The sequence below is a fragment of the Cyprinus carpio genome, chromosome A16 (assembly GCF_018340385.1).
Source record: "Cyprinus carpio isolate SPL01 chromosome A16, ASM1834038v1, whole genome shotgun sequence".
Lineage (NCBI taxonomy): Eukaryota > Metazoa > Chordata > Actinopteri > Cypriniformes > Cyprinidae > Cyprinus > Cyprinus carpio.
Genome location: NC_056587.1, coordinates 19626255 through 19648015, shown reverse-complemented (window position 1 = coordinate 19648015; position 21761 = coordinate 19626255). Strand labels below are relative to the sequence as shown.

Below are 21761 nucleotides of genomic sequence, written 5' to 3'. Positions count from 1 at the left end.
AAATAATAAAATGAAACAATTACTTTTTATTTTTCATATACATATTCAAAAACAATATTTAAAATGTATATATTTCCAAGATTTTTCAAGCTGCTGTTTAAGAATCTACTTGGCTAAAAAATCTGAGGGGGGAAGAGGCTTAGTATGTCTGTGAAGCCAAACAGCTTAACCGTCAAATCTTCACAGGATGGGAATTTATACCATGGCTTAGCTTGGCTTATTAATATAAATTAGTTTAGTGCAGTCCAGGAAGGTTACTTAGCAATGTCAGCTAACTATAATTATGTCCTAATGACGTCGACTCTATGGTCAGAGTCACATGATGAACATCTTACCGTGACTGTTACAGCGTGAAGTCTCCACGAGCTTGTTGTCCTGGTCGTAGCACACCATGGCCTGGTAGCGGTAGCCCTGTCCACACTCTTTAACATCTCCCTGGACCTTCATGACCACGGCGCTCTCCACGCGGCCCTCGGGCAGGATGCAGTCGGACCAGTTTCCCACCGGCTGGGCGTTGTATTTGTCACAGGGGCAGTACTGGGTCTCACTCAGCGGGTACATCTGACCATTCTTACACTTATCCTTCTTCTTGCTTTTTCCTGTAATCAGAGGAAGCGAGTGTTGATTACGGCACTAATTAAGCTCACTAATGAAGTCATGAGCGCTGAGGTCACCTCTAAACCTCCCGCCTGCCTCAGACTCGCCGTGTCTTGCAGCTGCACGACTGGCTGGACTAATACTTACAAAAAATATAATCATATTACCATAATTTCTGGACATGTTATGAGGCAATAACATGCTGTGCTGCCTCAGGGAGACAAATGCAAATACCTCACTCCATTCTGGGATGGAACCAGCAACCTTTTGAGTTCAGACCACAGTGTTAATGATGCAAATGTCCTAATTACCCACGAGAGCTCTCCTCCGTGTACGGACCCCTACGCAGTCTGAGGTGCAAGGAGAGAACTTGGACCAGTTGGAGAGCTGGCAGTCGTCTCGGCACAGTAGCTGGCAGGGCTGGCTCATAACCGGCATGCTGCTGGCAAACTTCAGACACTGAAACACATCAGCCACCGTACCATCCAGCTGCCTACACGAGATAGCTGCAGATCACACACACAGACACAGCGCTGAGACTCCTGCTGATTACACAGAGCACCAGACACCAGAGAAAACGTGCAGGTGAACAGAAGATGCTTATTTATAGAAATGGCAAGCGAGAGAGAGAGAGAGAATCATGCTGTTCACTTTGATCAGAAACCAGTTTAAATTATGCATTACATTTTTGTAGTTTTTATAAAATCCAATTATTTTATTTTTCAGATGTTCTGGATAATAATAATAATAATAATAATAATAATAATAATAATAATAAAAACATTTTATAGAGATTTTTGGGGTATTTCTGTGTAATTCTACTTGTTAGCATCCAATAAAACAATATCTAGCCATATCTTAAATATTAGACAGCAAAACATAACTTAAAACCATTTATATTCACTGTAGAATTTAAAATATATAATAGACCAGATATATATATGTGTGTGTGTGAATATAATATGGTTAATAATTTATATGTATTGGATATAAAATGCTACATATGATTTAAAATGCTTAAAAATAATGTGTGCTGCTACATACACACACTCACACACACACACACACATATATATAGACATATGTGTGTGTGTGTGTGTGTGTGTGTGTGTGTGTGTGTGTGTGTGTGTGTGTGTGTGTGTGTGTGTGTGTGTGTGTGTGTGTGTGTGAATTTAAATGATTTAAAAATGCTGATTAAAATAATTGTATTATTTTAAAATACTTTATGCAATTAAGCTTGTTCAATAACACAATATCTAAAATATTGCATATCAGAGCATAAAAACATTAATATTTACTATAGAAGTTTTCATTACTTTTAACATTTTATTAATTTCCGTATTTTTTTTTCAGGTGTAAAAATGACTATTTAATTTTATTGATTTTAATTACTATTTAAAATTATGCCAAATACATAAAATTATTTTACACATTATGTACACATATGTAAAATAAAAATTAAAAAAAATAATATAATAAAATAAAAATACATTATTTCTTAAGTGTGTAATTACACTTATTAGTATCCAATAAAACAATATATCCATATCTTAAATATTATACACCAAAACATAACTAAAAACAATTTATATTCACTGTAGAACTTATAATATATAATAAAGATTATATATATATATATATAGAGAGAGAGAGAGAGAGAGAGAGAGAGAGAGAGAGAGATACAGTAACAGTACATATCATTTAAAATGATTTAAAAATGCTGATTAAAAATAATTTTACAATTATGTCAAATACATACAATTATTTAACACATTATGTACATTTATGTAAAATAAAAAATAAATAATATACAATAAAATAAAAACACGTTATTGCTAAAGTGAATAATTAAGACTTATTAGCATCCAAAAAAACAACATCTGTCCATATCTTAAACATTATAGAGTTTTATGTTTTAAATGCTTGAAGCACTTACATTATCAGCTTTAAAAAGCATACACATATATATTTTTTTTTATCTTTTTTTATATAATTTTCTTTTTTTAATTAGAAATTATTTTTTATATCATTATATTTAAATAATGTAATGATTAAATACTATATTATGAATGATTCGTACAAAACAAACCAAAATATAAAAAATAAAATAAACATAAACAGATATGTTTACTAGCTTAATAGTATATGCACCATTATTAAGCTTGTCATCATAACTCAGTTTAATCTATTAAAAACAGTTACAATATGTCTCACTGAGTTCAACATGAGCGGTTAGGAAAGCTACTACAGCTGTAAAGACAGGTCTGTAAAGGCTGTGTGATCTATTAAGATGCACAGTCACACTGTAAGTGATGTGAGGACAAGTAAACAGGAACCATTAGGTCAAACTTTAGGCCACTGTAGAGTTCAATATAGTGATGACGCCCACACAACAACGCCCTTCTGTACTGTCGACAGCAATCAGATCAAGAGTTTGAAGGATTGCTTCTGTTCCTGACATGCACTAAATGGCAAATGTTAAGTCTAGTGTGATGGAAGCAATTGTCAGACCAGTATCTATACCAGGAGAATACATAATAAAGTCTTCCACTGCCTCGAGAATGACAGGAATGTCTAAAAGAACTTCTAACAAAAGGCACCTAAAACAACTGTGGATAAAACAATTATGAAAACACTTCGCCAACTTCAACTGGAAAAGTGCAAATAATAATAGATTTTTTTTAAAGCGACAGACTCTGAGGAATAAAGCAGAATGCAAATGAAAGAAAGCAATTCACAGATTCAAGAGGAGATCTTCGATCAGATATTTTACCAAATTTATGGCTATTGCATAAGATTTCACAGCTACAGAAACAGTATTTGGACACGGTGGCAGGAAATCACTAAGGATAAATTGTGCAAACCCGGCCGAGCTGCTTTAGTATCCGATTAAAGGAATTATGCAAATATGCACGAATTTTGTGCTGAATGCATTTAGCACGCAGTAATTCTCCATTGCGGGTAGTTAGTGAATAAGACCCAGGTTGTCGTGCAAGAATACTGTGTGTTTAGTGAATATGAATGTGTAAGGGGGTGAAAGGTCAGGAGATTCATGATGTACACGACAGCCAACATACCTCTAGTTTGGACTCCAGCTCCACAGTTCTCCTGAGCTCCTTTACTGTCTCTGCGGATGCTCCATGGGACCAGCTGACATTTACGCCACTTGTGTGTTTTCCACCTGCAATTTCAAAGCGATATCATTCTAATTATTGGTAGAGGTTGATCAGTTAGTGCACTGGAAATCCTAATTAGCTGCCTTAACTTGAAAAAATATCAGGAAACCCACTGTCTTGGAAAATTAACTCATTTGAATTAAGCTGCCCACAATCTGATAAAAAACTTCACTCTTTTCATCAGGATTAACCATTTAGCTACCAAGAAAAAAAAAAGCTGCATACAGCTTTTGAATGAATAAGTTGAGCATACAATGACAGAATCTTAATTCTGGGGTGAACTATAAGTGTACCTATGTTTTTACATATGCATTTACTTGAGAAGCTCAGTTTTAGCAAAAAATCTATTCTGTATGTCAATAAATGTGAAAATCCAGCATTGACGAGTGCAGAGGCAGCTCTTGTGGGTGAAGGTGTACCTGTATCCCGGACAGACAGATGGAGTCGCACAGTCTTTCTCTTCATAGAGGACGTCTGGACACTCCTGACCTCCATTAGCTGACATCTGGATGATCATTCGATAGCGAAACTGTTTATTCTTCTGCCCATTTGCACCTGGCATTTCAAATACCCAGTTTATGTCATGATGTATTATACTGCATTGTATAGTGCATAATACTTTATTTCTGCTGTTGCAGTCATGGTTATTATGGTTAAATACTTTGGTTGGATGGATGGATGGATGGATGGATGGATGGATGGAAAAATAAACAAATGTGGTGTACCTGTTTCACAGGATGTGGGACACTCTGTCCATTCACTGAAGGGTGTGACGATACAGTCTCTCTTGCAGGGCAGCAGACAGGGTCGCACGGACTCTGGCCGAGGGGCTTCAGGGCATCTAAAACATCAAACAGACACACTGAAAGATCACCAGGACACTCAACGCAAGAAAATGTGACGCACATGTGTTTTGATCACAGGAAGAAGGTAGATAAAGAAAGCCCTGTGTCACACTTTCACCAAAGACCCAATCATCTAAACGAGATTCATTATCAGACTTAACTGCTGCAGGTCACCGGAGCACACATGAATTCAAAGACTTTCACTTTACATTTACTTGCTGTCTGGGCCAAAAAAGGGCTTCAAATGGATGCTTTCTAGAATTGTATTTTTCCTCTGAGTAGCACTGGCTGTTTTAGTCAAGGTTTTCACACCATTTTCTGCTCTTCCTCTCTGACCTTCAATTGAAACAGGCCATTACTGCTGTGCTTGTGCCTGTAAGATTTTTGAGAAACACTATCTTTGCATATAAAATGAGCATCAGGGCTATGTTGCACACATCCAGTATAGTTTTTAACTGCTCCATCCTTCAATAACATCTTTTTTGTAAAACATTTTATTCACTGGATGACAAAATAATTAGACCAAGTAAAGAAATTGGAATAAAAGGGATAAAAAGTAAATGTCTTGCCAAAGTTTGAAAATACATCTCCTCAAAACCTCAATACTTTTGCTCCTGATCCCTACTATATATATATATATTCTCATTGTCTTGTTTTATTAAAGTATAATATATTAATGTTAATGGTGTTCATTTTTGTGAACTTTAGCTTTAAGTCATTTCAAAGCAAATGCATATAGTAAATATCGAGATTCAAGACTGAAAATTTTCAGGATACATTTTTTTTAAGCTATACTAGTTTTAGCTTTATTGGTTTTATATATAATGCCCAGCCCAACTCCACAATGCATTACATCAGAATCCTTGCAGGGCATGGCTCAGCAGCATCTGTGTCACAACAATGCTTCTTTTTTTTCAATCGTATTTTCCCTGCTCCACGGTTGCATTATGTATTAGCCAGACGAGGCAGATAAGGCCTCACATCCTGTTACAGTAGTCAGTCATTGGGTAATACTGTAGTTTTTCACTGTTACAGCTCCTCAATTTAAGATCAGAGGTTAGCTTTAATCCACTCTGTATTTTAAGCACCGCTCCAACTCAGTTGAATTCCCCCTGGATAAAGATAAACAGGGATGCAGCAGTCCAGCAGAGGGATATTCTGTAATCTGATCTTTGATCAAATCCTCTGGGCTCCGGCACGCTGGGATGCAAGTCGACATGTGCTCCATGTTTCATGAGGGTTGCAAATCTGCCACAATATAACAAAGCAACAGATACGTAAGGCTGATTCATTCGTAATACCAAAAACAGAAGCGGTAAATCCTACCAGTGAAACAAATCCGGTTTGGGTGTGAATGGTTCTCCTGGTAAATTTCTGACAGCGCATTAGCAACATTTCAAGACAGACACTGGCTTAACTATTTAATGCCTAACCTGCTACAGCTGGTTAAGAGTGCAAAACACTGCAATATCACATAAGGAAATGACTCATTAAAAAAAAAAAAAACTAAATTTGTTGTTGTGAACAGAAAGGATTTAAACAGGAATAAGGCTTGGTAATGTTCCAACAGCATCATTAAATCATATATTTAACCATGAGGAAGAACAAATGCATCGTTCCCTTGCCCTCTCTAAGTTGTCATTATTTTTCAATTAGGATTAACTGTCATAACTAGCAGCATGAAGTGAGGGATCAGATTTACTGAAGTAGCTCATTAGAGTTTCTGGAAATATTATTAAAACGCTGTTTGCGCATTGTTAAATCACTGCTAATAGGATATTGCTTTAAAGTACAACTTTTTGACCTGATAAGCAGTGTAGACAGAATAAAACAACCAATGGAAACAAGTCATGCGAATACAGCTCCTGTCTGCTTAAATGGGGAAATAAACAAAATATTCAAACCTGGTGCCACGTCAAATCAGTAGTAATATTTGACAATGAAGGTATAGCATCTAGCATCTTCAGCTCAAATGACAATATTTTTCAAGAGCAAGCACTTAATGGTTATGCTCATTACAGTGTTTTAGTTCAACTTAGGTGTATTTTTGGTTTACATCTAATATTCATATTTTATTTTCCCCTTTCTCAATGACTGAAAATAAAATTAGGTTTTAGTTGACAATAAAAACAAATGAAATGCAATTTTATAAAAATGCAACATCTCATCTTGCTGCTTAGAGTCTATTTATCAAATAGTGTGTGAAAACCTTGTATGAGTAATACATGGCATCTTCTCCTTCTTGTACAGTCTCTGTTGTGACAGAGTGGCAGTGCACATGCTCTTGACATTTGTTTCTTGCTCTTTATTCACTATTTTGTCTGTATAAGTATCCTAAAAAACAACTAGCTTCTCAAAGCTGTCAGAGCGAGAGATAAAATATGAAGGGCAGCAGCAGTTGTCAGGTACTGTGAGGCACATCAAAGGTCCAGGCTCTGAGCTTTAGCATCGCTGTCTGTGTGATTGTGAGTTTTCTCTCAGTCTGATGCTGTGAGTGACACAAAGTGGTTCAGGGCAGAAAAACCTGCGTAAGCTCTGCCTGCCCCAGACCTGGGCAAAAACATGATTTATGATTTACTGCGAGCAGGTCTAGATGAGATATTCAAGATGAAATGCAGGTCTGAGAGAGGATGTGAATTTTGATTTTGTTTTGGGTCACATCAAATGCCCCTGAAGCCATGTAAACAATGCAACATTTTGGGGGTGACATTTCTGATCCTACTGTTCATGCTGCCACACAATATTCCATAGAATAGACATGATTGTCATTGTATTCATTCATCAAATTGTAGCAACTACACCTCAGAATCTCTCTTTTTCAACCCTGTGTCCAACCAGATGATTACATTCTGTTATACAGTATAATGCCCAATTTTCACAATCCAGTCAATTTCCAAAATACTTCACAAAATCTTATTTCAGCTCCAGGATCAAAAAATAAAACAGGTATTTGCGACTTTTTATATAAAAATTCAGACTTTGTTTTATCATAATTCTGAGTTCATATCTCACAATCAGAGATATCAAGCAAGAACTGGGAAATATAAACCTGTAATAATGAGGAAAAAATTCTTAACTGTGAGATATAAAAGCACAATTTTGAGATATAAACTTGTAAAGCAGTTGCAATATAAAAATGTCAAAATTGTTAAATAAAAACTAGAAATTACCTTTTTAATTTTTCCTTGTGTGGCAGGAAAAAAAAAAACAGAATTGCAAGATGTAAACCCAGAATTATGACAAAAAACAAACAAACAAACAAAAAAGAAAAATGGAATTGCAAGATGTAAACCAAATATTCTGAGGAAAAAAGTCTAGAATTCTAAGAATTCTAACTTTATATTTGAAATTAGATTTATATATATATATATATATATAATTTTTTAAGAATTACAGGTTTGAATCTTGCAGTTCTGAGTTTATATCTTGTTATATCTTGTAAAAATATTGTGAGAAAAAAATTGTGAATTGTGAGATACAAACTCACAGAAAAGAAAAAGAAAAGGAAGGGGACTTCCATACATTACAGAAGTAAACAGAGTAAAAATACTTTTTCTACACCATTTCAAACATTGAAAAATGACTGAAATGTTAGAAAATTATTATTATTTTTTTTTTTTGTAATCCTTAAATATGACACTTTATCACATTGCACTTTTGCAACCTACACCGTCTAGACTAAAACAACTGTCTGCTCCTTGAAGTGGTAAAAAGCGAGTGGAAAATGCAATATAATTGCTAAGCATCAGTTTGTCTGTGGCAAAAAAAATGACAAAAAAAAAAAACACTGCTCTTGTTTCCACAAAGTACTGTCAATGGATCAATGATGCATTTTTAGGGGGTTTGTTTGTGCTAAGACTCAAGCGGTCCCTCATCTAGTGGTGATTAAATTACATTAAAGAATCAAACCCTCTTAATTACCGCTATTATCATCAATAGTAAATTAAGCAGTCTGAAAATGACTGTGCTAATTAGCCTGTTTGTGACTCCATGTTTATTCGGCTTTCAGCAGCTCGTTTGCCTGCAGTGGAATGATAGGGTTTGTGAGCATGCAGACATCTGTAGAGCAATTACAATCTGCCACTCAAACACAAGCAATCCATCTTCTTCTGAAAAATTCTCCATCACCACTTATCGAGACACTTGAGTTGAGGTATGAGTCACGCCACATGTAATAACATCATCATAACACATGGTAATATTGCGACATGAAATGGCAAAACATTAAGATTGCATTTATGTCATGAATTCTGCCATGAATATGTCCAGAATATTTCCAAAACTACAAAAATAAAATTATATTTTGTATAAAGTTGAATAAAGGCTGTTTTAAGACCAATTTAAGGATTTTTTTCTTTTGCATTGTGACAATTAAGCATCACATTGTCAATATGCAAAAAAAAATAATAAATAACCCTGCATTCTCATTACTGTAATGCAGAAAAATGCAGTACAGTATTATGGTACTGAATATTATTATATTGAACCGCCTTAATTTAAAATGATTAAAATGCTAAAATAAATTAGATTAATAAATAAATAAATAAATAAAAACCTAAAAAGTTAAATAAATAAATAATATATGGTGGCATAACAATATACATTACAATTTATATTAAAAAAAAATCTTTATAAAAATATGTATAAATATTTGTTTTAAATAATCCATTTTATATTGCAGAAAGAAAATGAAATCTATATATGTATAAAAAGTAATATACAGTATATATAAATAATGAAAAACTTAAAATATATTAATATTTATATAACATATGCATACAGACACATTACAGTAATGTGAATTTATCATGAAAATAAGGCCACAATGCAAAATATATATAAATATATGTAGTGCTGCTTGAAAGTTTGTGAACTGCAGCTAAATGTTTCTTGTAAATGCTGATCAGTCCTGCACAATGATTTGTAGGAGTTTTAGCCCATTCCTCAGTACAGAACCACTTCAGCTCTGTGATACTGGTGGGTTTCCTCCTATGAACTGTTTGCTTCAGGTCCTTCTTTAACATTTCCATTGGATTAAGGTCTGGACTTTGACTTGGTCATTCCAAAACATTAACTTTGTTCTTCTTTAATCATTCTTTGGTAGAAGGACTTGTGCGCTTGGGGTTGTTGTCTTGCTGCATTACCCACTTTCTCCTGAGACTCAGTTCACGGATAGATGTCCTGATGATGTTCCAGCAATGATGGCAAGCCATCCTGGTCCAGATGCAGCAAAACAGGTCCAAACCATGATACTACCACCAAAATGATTCACAGATGGGATGAGTTGATTTGCTGGAATGCAGTGTGTTCTTTTTTTCCCCAAATATAACGCTTCTCATTTTAACCAAAAAGTTCTGTTTTGGTCTCATCCGTCCTCTAAACCTTTCTCCAATAAGACTCTGGCTTGCACAGATGACCTGTAGCAAGCTACAGGCTATATACTGTATACTTACTTTTTATATGTAGACTTTATTTTATTTATGTAATATAACATTTTATTTCTTATATCATTTTGACAATCTAAAGAAGAAATAAAAGATGCTCTGCTATATTATGGAACTTCTCAACCATGAGCACATCTACATCTATGACAGCTGTTCAGTGTTCTGGAACTTGAAATTTCAATTAACAACAACTGCAAAAAGGAAGTTGTTGAAGGATGGTGCAATGCCATTTATATTGGACTAAACAGCAAACCCACAACCTGTAAGATCACTACTAATTTCACACTCAAAAAAAGATGGCCAATCACATAGAAGGTCATGTACATACAAAATTCATTTACATACAGAATTCTTCAGGGAAGAAAAAACATTAATTTAATCTTGCATTTAAACTTACTTTTTGGGCGGAACCTGCCCAACGTTGACTTTTATGCAGATGACCTTGCGCGTTTGCACACCCATGGTGCAGGTGGATTTTTCTGCGCTGGAGGAGGAATTTAGGGTGGATGTGGTGGTGTCCTCCACACACTGTCCCCATGGGCCCGTCTGCCAGTGATACACGATGCAAGGATGCTCATTACAGTTCCGCACCTCCTGCAGGGCGCTGGTGTTCGGACAGCCGGAACCTCCTGCAAGAGTGCGAAGACATGCATTAGGTCTGACATGCGTCTACACTAGACGGGTGCCGCGTCATGTCACGCCACCACAGCTTGAGGTTCTCCACACTGGAAGTGTTGAAGACGCACGTCAACTCAGGAGAAGACTTCAGCTACAGTAAAATCAAAGTAAAGTCCATGAAAAAAATAATAAATAATAACCAGAATTTCACTATGCATCGGAAACAATTTTAACGTTGTATAAGTCATCAAGGTTGCATTTACTTGATAAAAAAAAAATAAACTGTAATTTTTTTTAAATATTATTACTATTTAAAATAACTATTTTCTATTTGAATATATTTAAAAATGTAATTTATTTCTGTGGTCCAAAGCTGAATTTTCAGCATTAGTACTCCAGTCTTCAGTGTCACATGATCCTTCAGAAATCATTCTAATATGCTGTTATGCTGCTCAGGAATTTCAGGATTCTTCGATGAACAGAATATTCAAAAGAACTTATATTAGAATGCTTAAGAGCATTTATTTGAAATCTTTTGAAACATAAAAAGTGTACTGTCAGTTTGATCAATTTTATACATCCTTGTTTAATAATATCATTTATTTCTGTACATAGAATGCCGCTAATGTTTTTTAAAGTATTTTCTGCTCACAAAGGCTGCATTTATTTGATTTAAAATACAGAAGAAGAAAAAGCAAAATCAAAATAACTGTTTTCTATTTTAATGTACTTAAAAATCTAATTTTTTTCAATGAGGTCAAGACTGAATTTTCAGCATCATTACTCGAGGCCTCTGTGTCACATTATCCTTTAGAAATCAACATCGGAAACTGTTATGCTGCTTAATATTATTTTGGAACCTGAAATATGTTTTTCAGGATTTTTTGATGAATAAAATGTTCAAAAGAACAACTGAAAACTTAAAAATGTACTGAAATTTAAAAATGATTTTCCATAAGCCTTTAAATGCATACGGAAGCGTCTCTTCTTCCATGTATTTTTTTTTCTTTTCCTTGCTTGTGTTCTTTTTGAAGCAAGGCAGGTCAAGTGTTCATTTTCTCAAATCTCAACATAATGCTGTTATCTCCAGTCGCTTAAACTTGTTGTAATATTGATTAAGATGAAACACTACACATAATTGCCGTCTCCTAATTCCTCACAAGTGGCAGGTAGTCGATGCAGCCGTCGGAGAGTGGTGTCTAAATAATTGCTGACATTTACAGGTTTGCAGATGACGGAGCAGCCCAGTGGGCCTGTGAATCAAAGCACTCTCATTCTCAGAGGAAAGCAAGAGCTTTATGAGAGGAAATGAGCGTATACGTCTGCCTGCTTTATAACACACCCTCCTTATATAACACACACAGTATTATAGTTATTCGATATGACTGTCAGATCCATTAAACAGCTGATTATTGTGTTTATGTTGGGCATATGAGAGTAATAATAGGGATTTTTGCACTTTGTTTAACTTTAAACTTTAGGTAACCAAGGCTCTCTCTTATAATTTTGTGCCCTGATTTGTATTGCCAAAAGGTTTAAGGGTGATTCAAGGCACTTTTGACACTTTGAATAATCATAATTCTTCAAACGATGTTTCATCAGTTAAAACATTTATCACATGTCCTGAAAAAGATTTGATCATGGCTTTGATGAGCCTTCAACTATAATGTGGTATCCAGGGTTTTTATCATGAACTAAAACTAAAATAAAAACTAAAACCATTAAAAAAAACACACATTCTGATAAAACATATAACAGAAAAATAAATGAAAACAGAAAATCTAAAATAAACTAAATAGTAACAGAAGATAAAATAAAAAGCTACAGTAGATAAAATGCTACAGTAGATAAGCTTTGAACTTTCTAACAAAAAAAACAAAAAAATAACTAAAATTCTCTAAGCAGTTTCTTAATGACATCTAAAAAAAAGCTGCTGATAGATTTTGTGATTTTCATGGTACAAAAAAATCTTAAAAATACATAGCTCCACTGTCACTTCTCATTTTCATCATAACCAAACATAAACATTTTTGGGAAAACACTTTTTTTTCTATGATGGTAAAGGCAAATAAATCAAATACATAAAAAGACAAATGAATTTGAAAACACATATTTTTTAAGTGTTCAGAAAAAAATATAAAAATAAATATGAAGAGATGAAAAACAGATGATAGAGATTTTCTGGCAAATTTAACTTAATCCAAATTAAAATTAATTTGAGTCAATTAAACTAAACAGCTTTAAAGCTGCTGTAATAAACTATGTTTTAAAACTGGAATGCATGGTTTTTCTGTAAAAGAAGAAAATAATTTTAGGGAACGAATGAATTCCATTAAATGAAGAATCATCCATATACAGTATGGAAACAATGCAGTTTAGCAACAGACAACCAATCATAAACCACCTCATTGCTTATTTCATTAAATATTCATGCACTTTGCATAGCTGCAGTAAGTAAAACTGTTCAGCGTCTGAAGTAAACTCCTAAATCAATGTTATTAAAGTCATAAACATGCAAATAAGAAAGCAAGCCAGGGCTTACAAATGTACATTGTGAAACCTCATCGACTACTATCATAAATTACTAACCTAGGGTAAAGTAAAACACTGAAAAAAAAAAAGAACGAACAAACTGAATTGTGAAAAGCCCAAATGAGTATTTGCGGTCTTCCCACAAGAACATGTTTGCGTCTCTATGAAGCTTAACTGCAGTGTTACGAACGCCTCCACTGAGCTTTTCAGAAGATGTTCTGCAATCAAAGAAAGCACGTTCACTGCTTCATTTCTGTGAGTGTTTCTAATGAATGGATTTCCTGAAATGACAACCCATGATCAGGTTTTAAGCCAGAAACATACAAAATGCAAAGTATGCAAACGTACTGTATATAGGAATGCTGGCACATAATATGCATTAGTGTGCTACTTTAATGGTAACAGCAAAGAAAATTCAGAACAGAAATAAATCACTATTTAGGTTTTGTTGAATAATGGGCCAAAGAAAAGTGAATACTCAAAAATCTGATGCCTTAATTTGAGTTTGTATAGGTGTGACATGGTTTTAATATAATAATATGGTATTAATATTTAAGTATAATATAATTTTACAATTAAAATAAAATAAAATAAAATCTCACATCACTACTTTAAAATGCATGGGCCTGGATATTTTATTATTTAAGTAGCTAGATAAAAACATGTCAACTTCAACAAACTTAAGATCAATCTATTGCTCCACCATGACATTTTTTGACCTGAAAGACAAAACTGACCACAGAAGAAAAGAGTTTACATTAATGTGCGCAATAGTGACTCATGCTGCAACACTGAATGCTATGCTATGCTATGAACTGCATTCTGAATGCAACTGTTTGCGTTCAAGTATGTAAAAGTATGTTTCTGGCTTTTTGCAATGTGCAACAGCAGTTTTATAAGAGACCCAAAGGACTATAATTTTTTCTTGTTTACAGTATGAGTTTCAACATTCTGCTGACTTGTTCACAAAAGGACTCTCAAGGACATGTATTATGTATAGAGTCTGCATTCGGCATCTTACGTCAGACGTCAAGCAGATGTCTTGCACAGAAAGCATGGTGCATGGACTCATTGTCACATAAATCTATCTGCCTCCCAAAGGGAATAGCTCAACTCATTGCTCAAAAAGCCAGTAACAGGAAAATGGGGCTTAAAGCAATTGCATTCAAGCGTAAGATCTCCCTTTCTTCATTTATATTCTTCACGGATGCAGCATTAAACTTGTGAGAACAAGACTAAGAATAAAAGACTCCATTAACACTTTCGAACCCTATACATAATCAAACACAAGATTTTATTGCATCTAAATCTACAAACTGCACGCAAGAGATGAAAAGAAAACAACTGTACCATAAATCTGAGGAAACTTTGGAACCCTCGTAAGACCTTGAGAAAAAGCAAAAGTTATGAGCGTCTTTGCATTTAACTTCAGAGAAGCAGTGGTTAGAGAGTAAATATTTCAGGATCTACTTGACTAGTACTAAGTAAATGTTTTAACACTAACACTTTTGAGTAACGATAAAAGAATCAAGAGTAAGAAAAGACAGGACTTAGCGGCTACTTCAAACCATCCAAACAAATCTAAGAGGACTTCAACAGGAAAACTACTCTACAGGCCATAAAAACAAGATGTTTTGAGGTGTCACCCTCCATAACTGTAATCCACGCCACTACCATTGACGTCACTGTGGAGAAAGCACAGCAATCATTGAATATAGACTTCTCTGAAGGGAATATGATACATAAACAACAAATGAGAGGAAAACTTACAGCCATTATCAACTCATATTAATAAATGCATAAATGCACCATTTTTTTTCAAACCTGAAACACATGAGGATGAGTAAATGTGAGTAAACGTATCATGTTTGCAATACAAAAGAACCATTCTATTTCCATAATCAGTCCTTTATGGGAAATGTGAATGTCTCATAGTCTGAAAACTTTAGCATGATGTGAAAAAAAAATATTGGAGTCAGTTTGTTACTTTATTTTATTAGTGTTCATTTATTTTATTAAACTGGATAAACTGTTATACCTTTTTATATTTTATGTGGTGTCATGATTTACTTTTGATAAAAACAAAGGATTTAATATTTTATGTTCGTTTGGCATTTCATTTATTGTATACCCTTTAAATTCACTTATTGAAAGAACAACAACAGCAGCAGTATGGTGTAACATTTATTTGAAACATGCATTTGGTACTTGCTACCTTATATCTTTACTCTTTCCTTTCATTCTTTTCATGGTTTTGGAAAACTTGTCTCAGATGTTTTTCTGCGTCGCTTTTTGCATAACTCCGGGTCGTCGACACCAAGCTTCGTTACAATTTCTTTCTAGGAATTAAATGCTTTCTCTGATTATTTAAAGTATGTCTCTGAGCGATCGTACAGGTGTGAATATATCTGTGCCAGCTCAGCTATTCGACACATTGTATTTATGTTGCTAGTAATAGGAGATGTTGTTCTCTTGCCTGACCTGCGTTGAATGAGATACGAACCGGGGGGTAAAAAAATCGCAAGTCAAAGAAGGTGGAGTTCCACCAATTGCGTAACTGCCACAGACCAATGGAAGCTTAAAGGTGTTTAGGAGCCAAACGAACTCCCCCAGGAAGTTTGCTTTGGTCAGTTTTGCTTTGTTTCGAACTGTCAAAACGAACTTCGTTTTGGCCTTATTTTGTTCGAAATGACGTCATATCAGTTCATTCTTCGATTTCGTTTGAAGTATATCGGGGCCTTAAAGCAAGACACGTTTTTATTCAGACCCTTATTTTTTAACCCATCCCTTCCATTCTGGCATGTAAGATGCACTTTACACAATCCTTTAAATTCTTGATGGATAATAATCCCATCTGTTGAATTTTATTCTGAATTACATCTGATTACAGAAGTAAAGTTGTCTGTGAACTGTGTTTCACTTTGTCTTGAACGCTCAGTAGCCCACTCATGTAAACTGACACTTAAGTCTTGCTGGAACAGACAATAGTCTCATAAAACTGACTGTCTGTGATGTCATAGCACTGGAGTCATCCATCAGAACCTCAGACAGTTTTAGGTTGAGAAATTCCACCCTTGTGGAACCAGCGTCTTTCCTTGACAGTTTCCCATCAGCTTTTTCAGGCTAATCTTATGCACTACAGACCATAGAAAATCACAAGGTTTTTGCATGTCAGCTTGTTACAGTGGCCCCAAAAACTAACTGTTTGAAATGTATGAAGGTCATTGTATTAGATACAAAATATCACAGCAATTGGCATTCACAGATAAATGATGCTAGAGATTTATTCAGAACTAATATATACACTGCCGTTCAAAAGTTTGGAATCAGTACAATTTTTAAGTTTTTTTTTTTTTTAGAGAGAATTTTCTTATGCTCATCAAGGCTGCATTTATTTAATCAAAAATACAGGGGGAAATAAACAGTAATACTGTGAAATATTATTACAATTTAAAATAATGGTTTTCTTTTTTTTTTCTATTTTAAAATATGATTTATTCTTATGATGCAAAGCTGAATTTTCAGCGTCATTACTCAAGCCTCCAGTGTCACAAGATCTTTCAGAAATCATTCTAATATGCTGATTTATTATGAATGTTGGAAATATTTGTGCTGCTTAATATTTTTTGGAACCTGTGATATCTTTTTTCAGAAATGTTTTTATTCAAAATTTCTATTTCTAATAAATGCTATTCTTTTTAACTTTTTATTCATCAAAGAATCATGACATCAGTTTCACAGTTTCCAAAAAATATTGTTCAGCACTGTTCAGCTGTTTCAAACATTGATAATAAATCAACATATTAGAATGATTTCTGAAGACAGTGAAGACTGGAGTAATGATGCTGAAAATTCAGCTTTGTATCACAGGAATAAATGTTTTAAACTATATTAAAATAGAAAACAATTTTAAATTGAAATAATATTTAAAAATGAGCATAAGACACTTCTTTAAAAAACATGAAAAATAATATATATATGGTAACACTTTAGATTAGGGAACACATATTCACTATTAACTAAGCATTTCATCAATTAACTCCTTATTACTGCTTATTGATAGTAAGGTAGTTGTTTGTAGTAGTTATGTTTGAATTATGCTTAGGTATGAGGTAGGGCTAAGGGATCTAGAATATGGTCATGCAGAATAAGGCATTAATATGCGCTTTATAAGTACTAATAAACAGCCAATATGTTAGCAATATGTTAGCCAATATGCACGCTAATAAGCAAATAGTTAATAGTGTTGCCTAATCTAAAGTATTACACATGTATATATTATAATTGTAATTTATTTTTACCTAAAATGTGTATCTATTTTTACTGTTTAGTATTGTGTGAGTTAAGCGATGTGTTTAGCCATCCGAGTTTAATCTTTTGTACCTTCTCCTGCATTGTAAGCCAGTATGGCTCGGGTTCTCATCTGCTTGCCCTCGGCGGTTTTGCTGGAGCAGGTCTGGGAGCAGGTGGACCATTCGGTCCAGAGACTGAGAGCACAGTCTTTAGGGCAGGGAACCACACAGGCCACAGATGAAGGGTAGACCTCTTCTGCACACATCTCCTTCTCCACCTCTGTACCTAAAGCACAAAACATATGGGTTTAAAACGTGTTTCAAATTCATTAAGCACCATTCACATGATTATTTTTACTGTACTTGCTGTAAAACTGATGCATCTGAAGTATGAGCTGATGAAAATATTTATAACTATGAAGGTATTTAAGCTAAATTGTTAAACAGTACTTAAAAATAAATACAGTTTCCCAGGAGGTCTTGACCAACATCCACATACAAATTCATAATTTATGTAAAAGTGTATTTGATCTTACATGCAGGTTATATACTGTACAGCAGACAGAAGGAGCTGACGTAACATGTCAAGCACATGTCAGGGTTATAATTAGTCAAATTTCAAAAGAAGCAAGAAGGCAAGACAATCAAGCCTATTTTAAAACTTTTTACATTTTTTGCTTTTTTTATTTGTTTATTGATTATGTATTTTTTTCTTTTTTATTTCTTGATTATTGTAATGTTATTGTATAAAATCTCTTTAATGCAAAAAAAAACTTAATTCTTATTTATTCATACACCAATGTAGAATTTGTTGTATTGCCTTTGATGTTTGATTAAAAATATAAAATATTAAAATTTTTAATATTAAATTAAACCGATTTAAAAATATAAAATATTAAAATGTTAAATATTAAATATTAAATAATATATATATATATATATATATATATATATATATATATATATATATATATATATATATATATATATATATATATATATATATATATAATAAAGTAGTACATTATATAAGCATATAATATTGTCAAAAATTGAAAAAATAACTAAATAAAAAAAGCTCATGAGAATCACCATTGAGAATTAAGGGAGCTACAAAAAAAAAACATCAAGATGCATTATGGTAATGAAAATTAGGGCATAAAATGTTCTTAACTGTCATGAAAATAACCGTCACAATGCAAATTATGTTAATGGCCCAAAAATTAGGCAACATTTTCTTTATGCAAAATATGATTCACCCAGACAAGCTTTTAATGCATTTCAAACCACTGTTGTCCTATTTTGAAACAGTGCCATCCTAAAAACAGTAGAAAGCAATCATACAGATGGTTCTGAAGGACAGGCAAAAACAAAACGTGCAATTGTTGTCAGCGTGTCTGTGTTTGGCAGCATTCATTACCACGCACAGCCTCTCTCAAGGGTTTTTATCATATCTTTTACTTTGAGCCAAATCTGATGAGTATCAGCTTGGTTTTGGCTTTAGCTCAGTGACACACTGCGGAGGAAAAAAAAAAAGCTCTCTGCTTGAGCACTGAGCCACAAACACCCAATAAATATTTCCATCAAAAGCAGGGACACTCCAAGTTTTCCTTGTAGCAGACAGCGATACAGTATTTACATCGATCTGTGTCAGAACCATGGCCATTTGTGAAGCAATATTGTAGGTGTCACTCGCCGAGACAGTCAGAGTGAAGCAGATGCCAAGTCTGGCTGTAAAAAAACAACCAGCAGATCAATTTTAATCAGTGCGTGATGGAATCAATCTGCCACAGCGTGTGGCTACAGAGAGGCAGGTTATGGCAATATGGGGGGCGTTCGATTGTTCACGCGGCAGATGCTAGAGAACATTATTGCACGTTATTATTATTTCATAGACATCATATCATCTAGATTCTGAGTGACAGTGGTCACGTGACATAGAGGGATTTCTTGAAAACAGCAGATGTTTCCTTGTAGAGGCTGTAATGGTTTATCTTTTTCAGACTCTTTATAAATATACTGAGCCCACATGCTGCAAAATTGTGAGAAATTACATCTGCAATTTCTGGAACCATCCACTGTTATTAAATTCAAATGTCCATTTTGGTCCTCAGATATTTTTAGACTTTTAGATTTTTAGATTTTAAGTCTGACAAAAAAAACAAGCTCTTATTACGAAGGGTTTGCAAGCTACCAGTTTACTACAATGAGCACTTTAGAGGATTAGCCAAAATTTTTCAACAATGAATATTTGAAAGAAGCTGAAAATTTTGAGTTATGTCTATTGCTTTGGTATCAGCTATTGCAGATAAACCTGCTCATAAAATCAATATGGTCATATCAGTCATACGGTTCTTGTCCAGAGAAAACTGAGAAATGTTTACTTTGATATCTCATGGGTTTTAGATATGATAACTGATCATCAAGCTTTACTTTTTCTCAAATTTATGACAGTTTTCCCAGATCAGTTGCACAAAAACAATGCAAGAAGCTGTCAACTTTAAGAACATGGAGTATTTAGCAGGAATAACAAGGTGTTTTAGACTTGAGAAACAGGGGTGACAAGTTGTCAGACGTTTCAGAAGACTGTCAGAACGCTGTGACCCTGTGTCTGTCAAAACATTGCTCTGTTTGTTTTACCATCCTGAGTCCTGACACAGCAGCCAATGGTTGTGAGCTCATCTGTTTACTCAGCCAATGGCAGACAGTGTGAAACCTGTTTGAAAACAATCATTATTTCATGTGGTGCAGAAATTACATATGTGACCTTCAAAAACATGCTGTCAGTAAGTAGTAAGACAATGATTTAAAGGGGACATTATTTTGAGTATTTGGAGTAATGCAATGTGTTTATGCAGTTTAAGGTTCAAAAAACACATTATTTTAATAATACTGTGCATTATTTTTGCTTTTCTATGCCCCGCTTTTCTGAAACGTGTCGATTTTTACAAAGCTCAACATTCTAAAAAAGAGAGGTGTACGCTGATTGGCCAGCTATCCAGTGTGTTGTGATTGGCTAAATATACCTCAAGCTTGTGACGGAAATGTTACACTCCTTACTGTGATGCCGTCTCCCGGCACGATGAGACAAAACTAATAAAACCCATTACAAATGAGGCATTTGTTGAATCCAATGGGGACACAACTGCAGCTTGAAATGACTTATACTGTATTTTTATGTGTTGCGTTGCATTTTGCGCCACGTAAACATAAAAACATTTGTCTGCATTTATGATCGGAGAAACGACAAACAACAAGCTACTCTATACTGCTCAAAAATCGCGTTTAAATCATCAGTGGCAAATTCTTTAAATATGAAAACCAGTCCTCCGTTAAATGCGTTGCACACACACGAATATTTGGTTTGAATTGTTCTGGAACAGTGTTGTAAATACAACCTAACCACTGATTTCTAGTTGTGCCCTCTTTTGGAAGGCCATGCAAATCGTCCCACACAGTGACGTAGACATGTGGGGGCGTGTTTTAAAAAGGTGTTTTAGGAGGGTGTGGACGAGTCTTAACTTTTATAAAGAATATCTCTTTGGGTTTGAGACTTTAGTCTTTGCAACTTTGGATCTTATCTATTTACAAACAGCTTGTAACACTCCAAAGAGAAAGCAAAACTTGAAATCCCATCATATGACCCCTTTAAGTTTCACCAAACTTACAAAGTAGCATTTTAAAAATTACTTTCAACAATATAACATAGCATTGATTTCTGTTTTTGATTTGGGCATAATAACCTGCGGTTCAGTGTTCAACTGAATCATTTGAATCATTCCAGTGAGGAAGTGGGTCATCTGACTAATTCAGACTCCTACATTTGATTCAAACTATCCATGAAAAAGAACCAGACCAATCAAATCTGACAGCACATTGTGAATTTCATGAAATAATAAAATACCAAACCAAATACTAGACCTTTTCTCAGAACGAGAGTCACCTTTTAAAGACATTTTTGCTATTATTACACCAAGCTGATTTTAAGTGTCAGTGTGCCAATATAGACTACCGCTTAAAAGTTTGTGGTCAGTGAGATTTTTATTTTTTATTTATTTTTGTTTTGAAAGAAATTATGCTTTTATTCAGCAGGGACACATTCAGTTGATCAAAAGTAAAGGTGGATAATGTTACAACAGATTCTATTTCAAATAAATGCTGTTCTTTTGAACTTTCTATTCATCAAAGAATCTGAAAAAAAATGTTTATTGAAGCACTACTGTAATAATAATAATAAAATGAGCTTCAAATCAGCAT

General features: G+C 34.2%; 1 protein-coding gene across 1 annotated transcript in view; it reads right to left on the bottom strand.

Annotated features, from left to right (window-relative positions):
* Positions 1-21761, bottom strand: part of LOC109106333 (thrombospondin type-1 domain-containing protein 7A-like) — a 97645-nt gene that overhangs the window by 22385 nt on the left and 53499 nt on the right. Inside the window, 7 exon segments of the mRNA XM_042773181.1 lie at positions 336-599; positions 909-1103; positions 3675-3778; positions 4193-4328; positions 4499-4614; positions 10460-10691; positions 17596-17790. Coding sequence (XP_042629115.1) covers positions 336-599; positions 909-1103; positions 3675-3778; positions 4193-4328; positions 4499-4614; positions 10460-10691; positions 17596-17790 — 1242 coding nt within the window.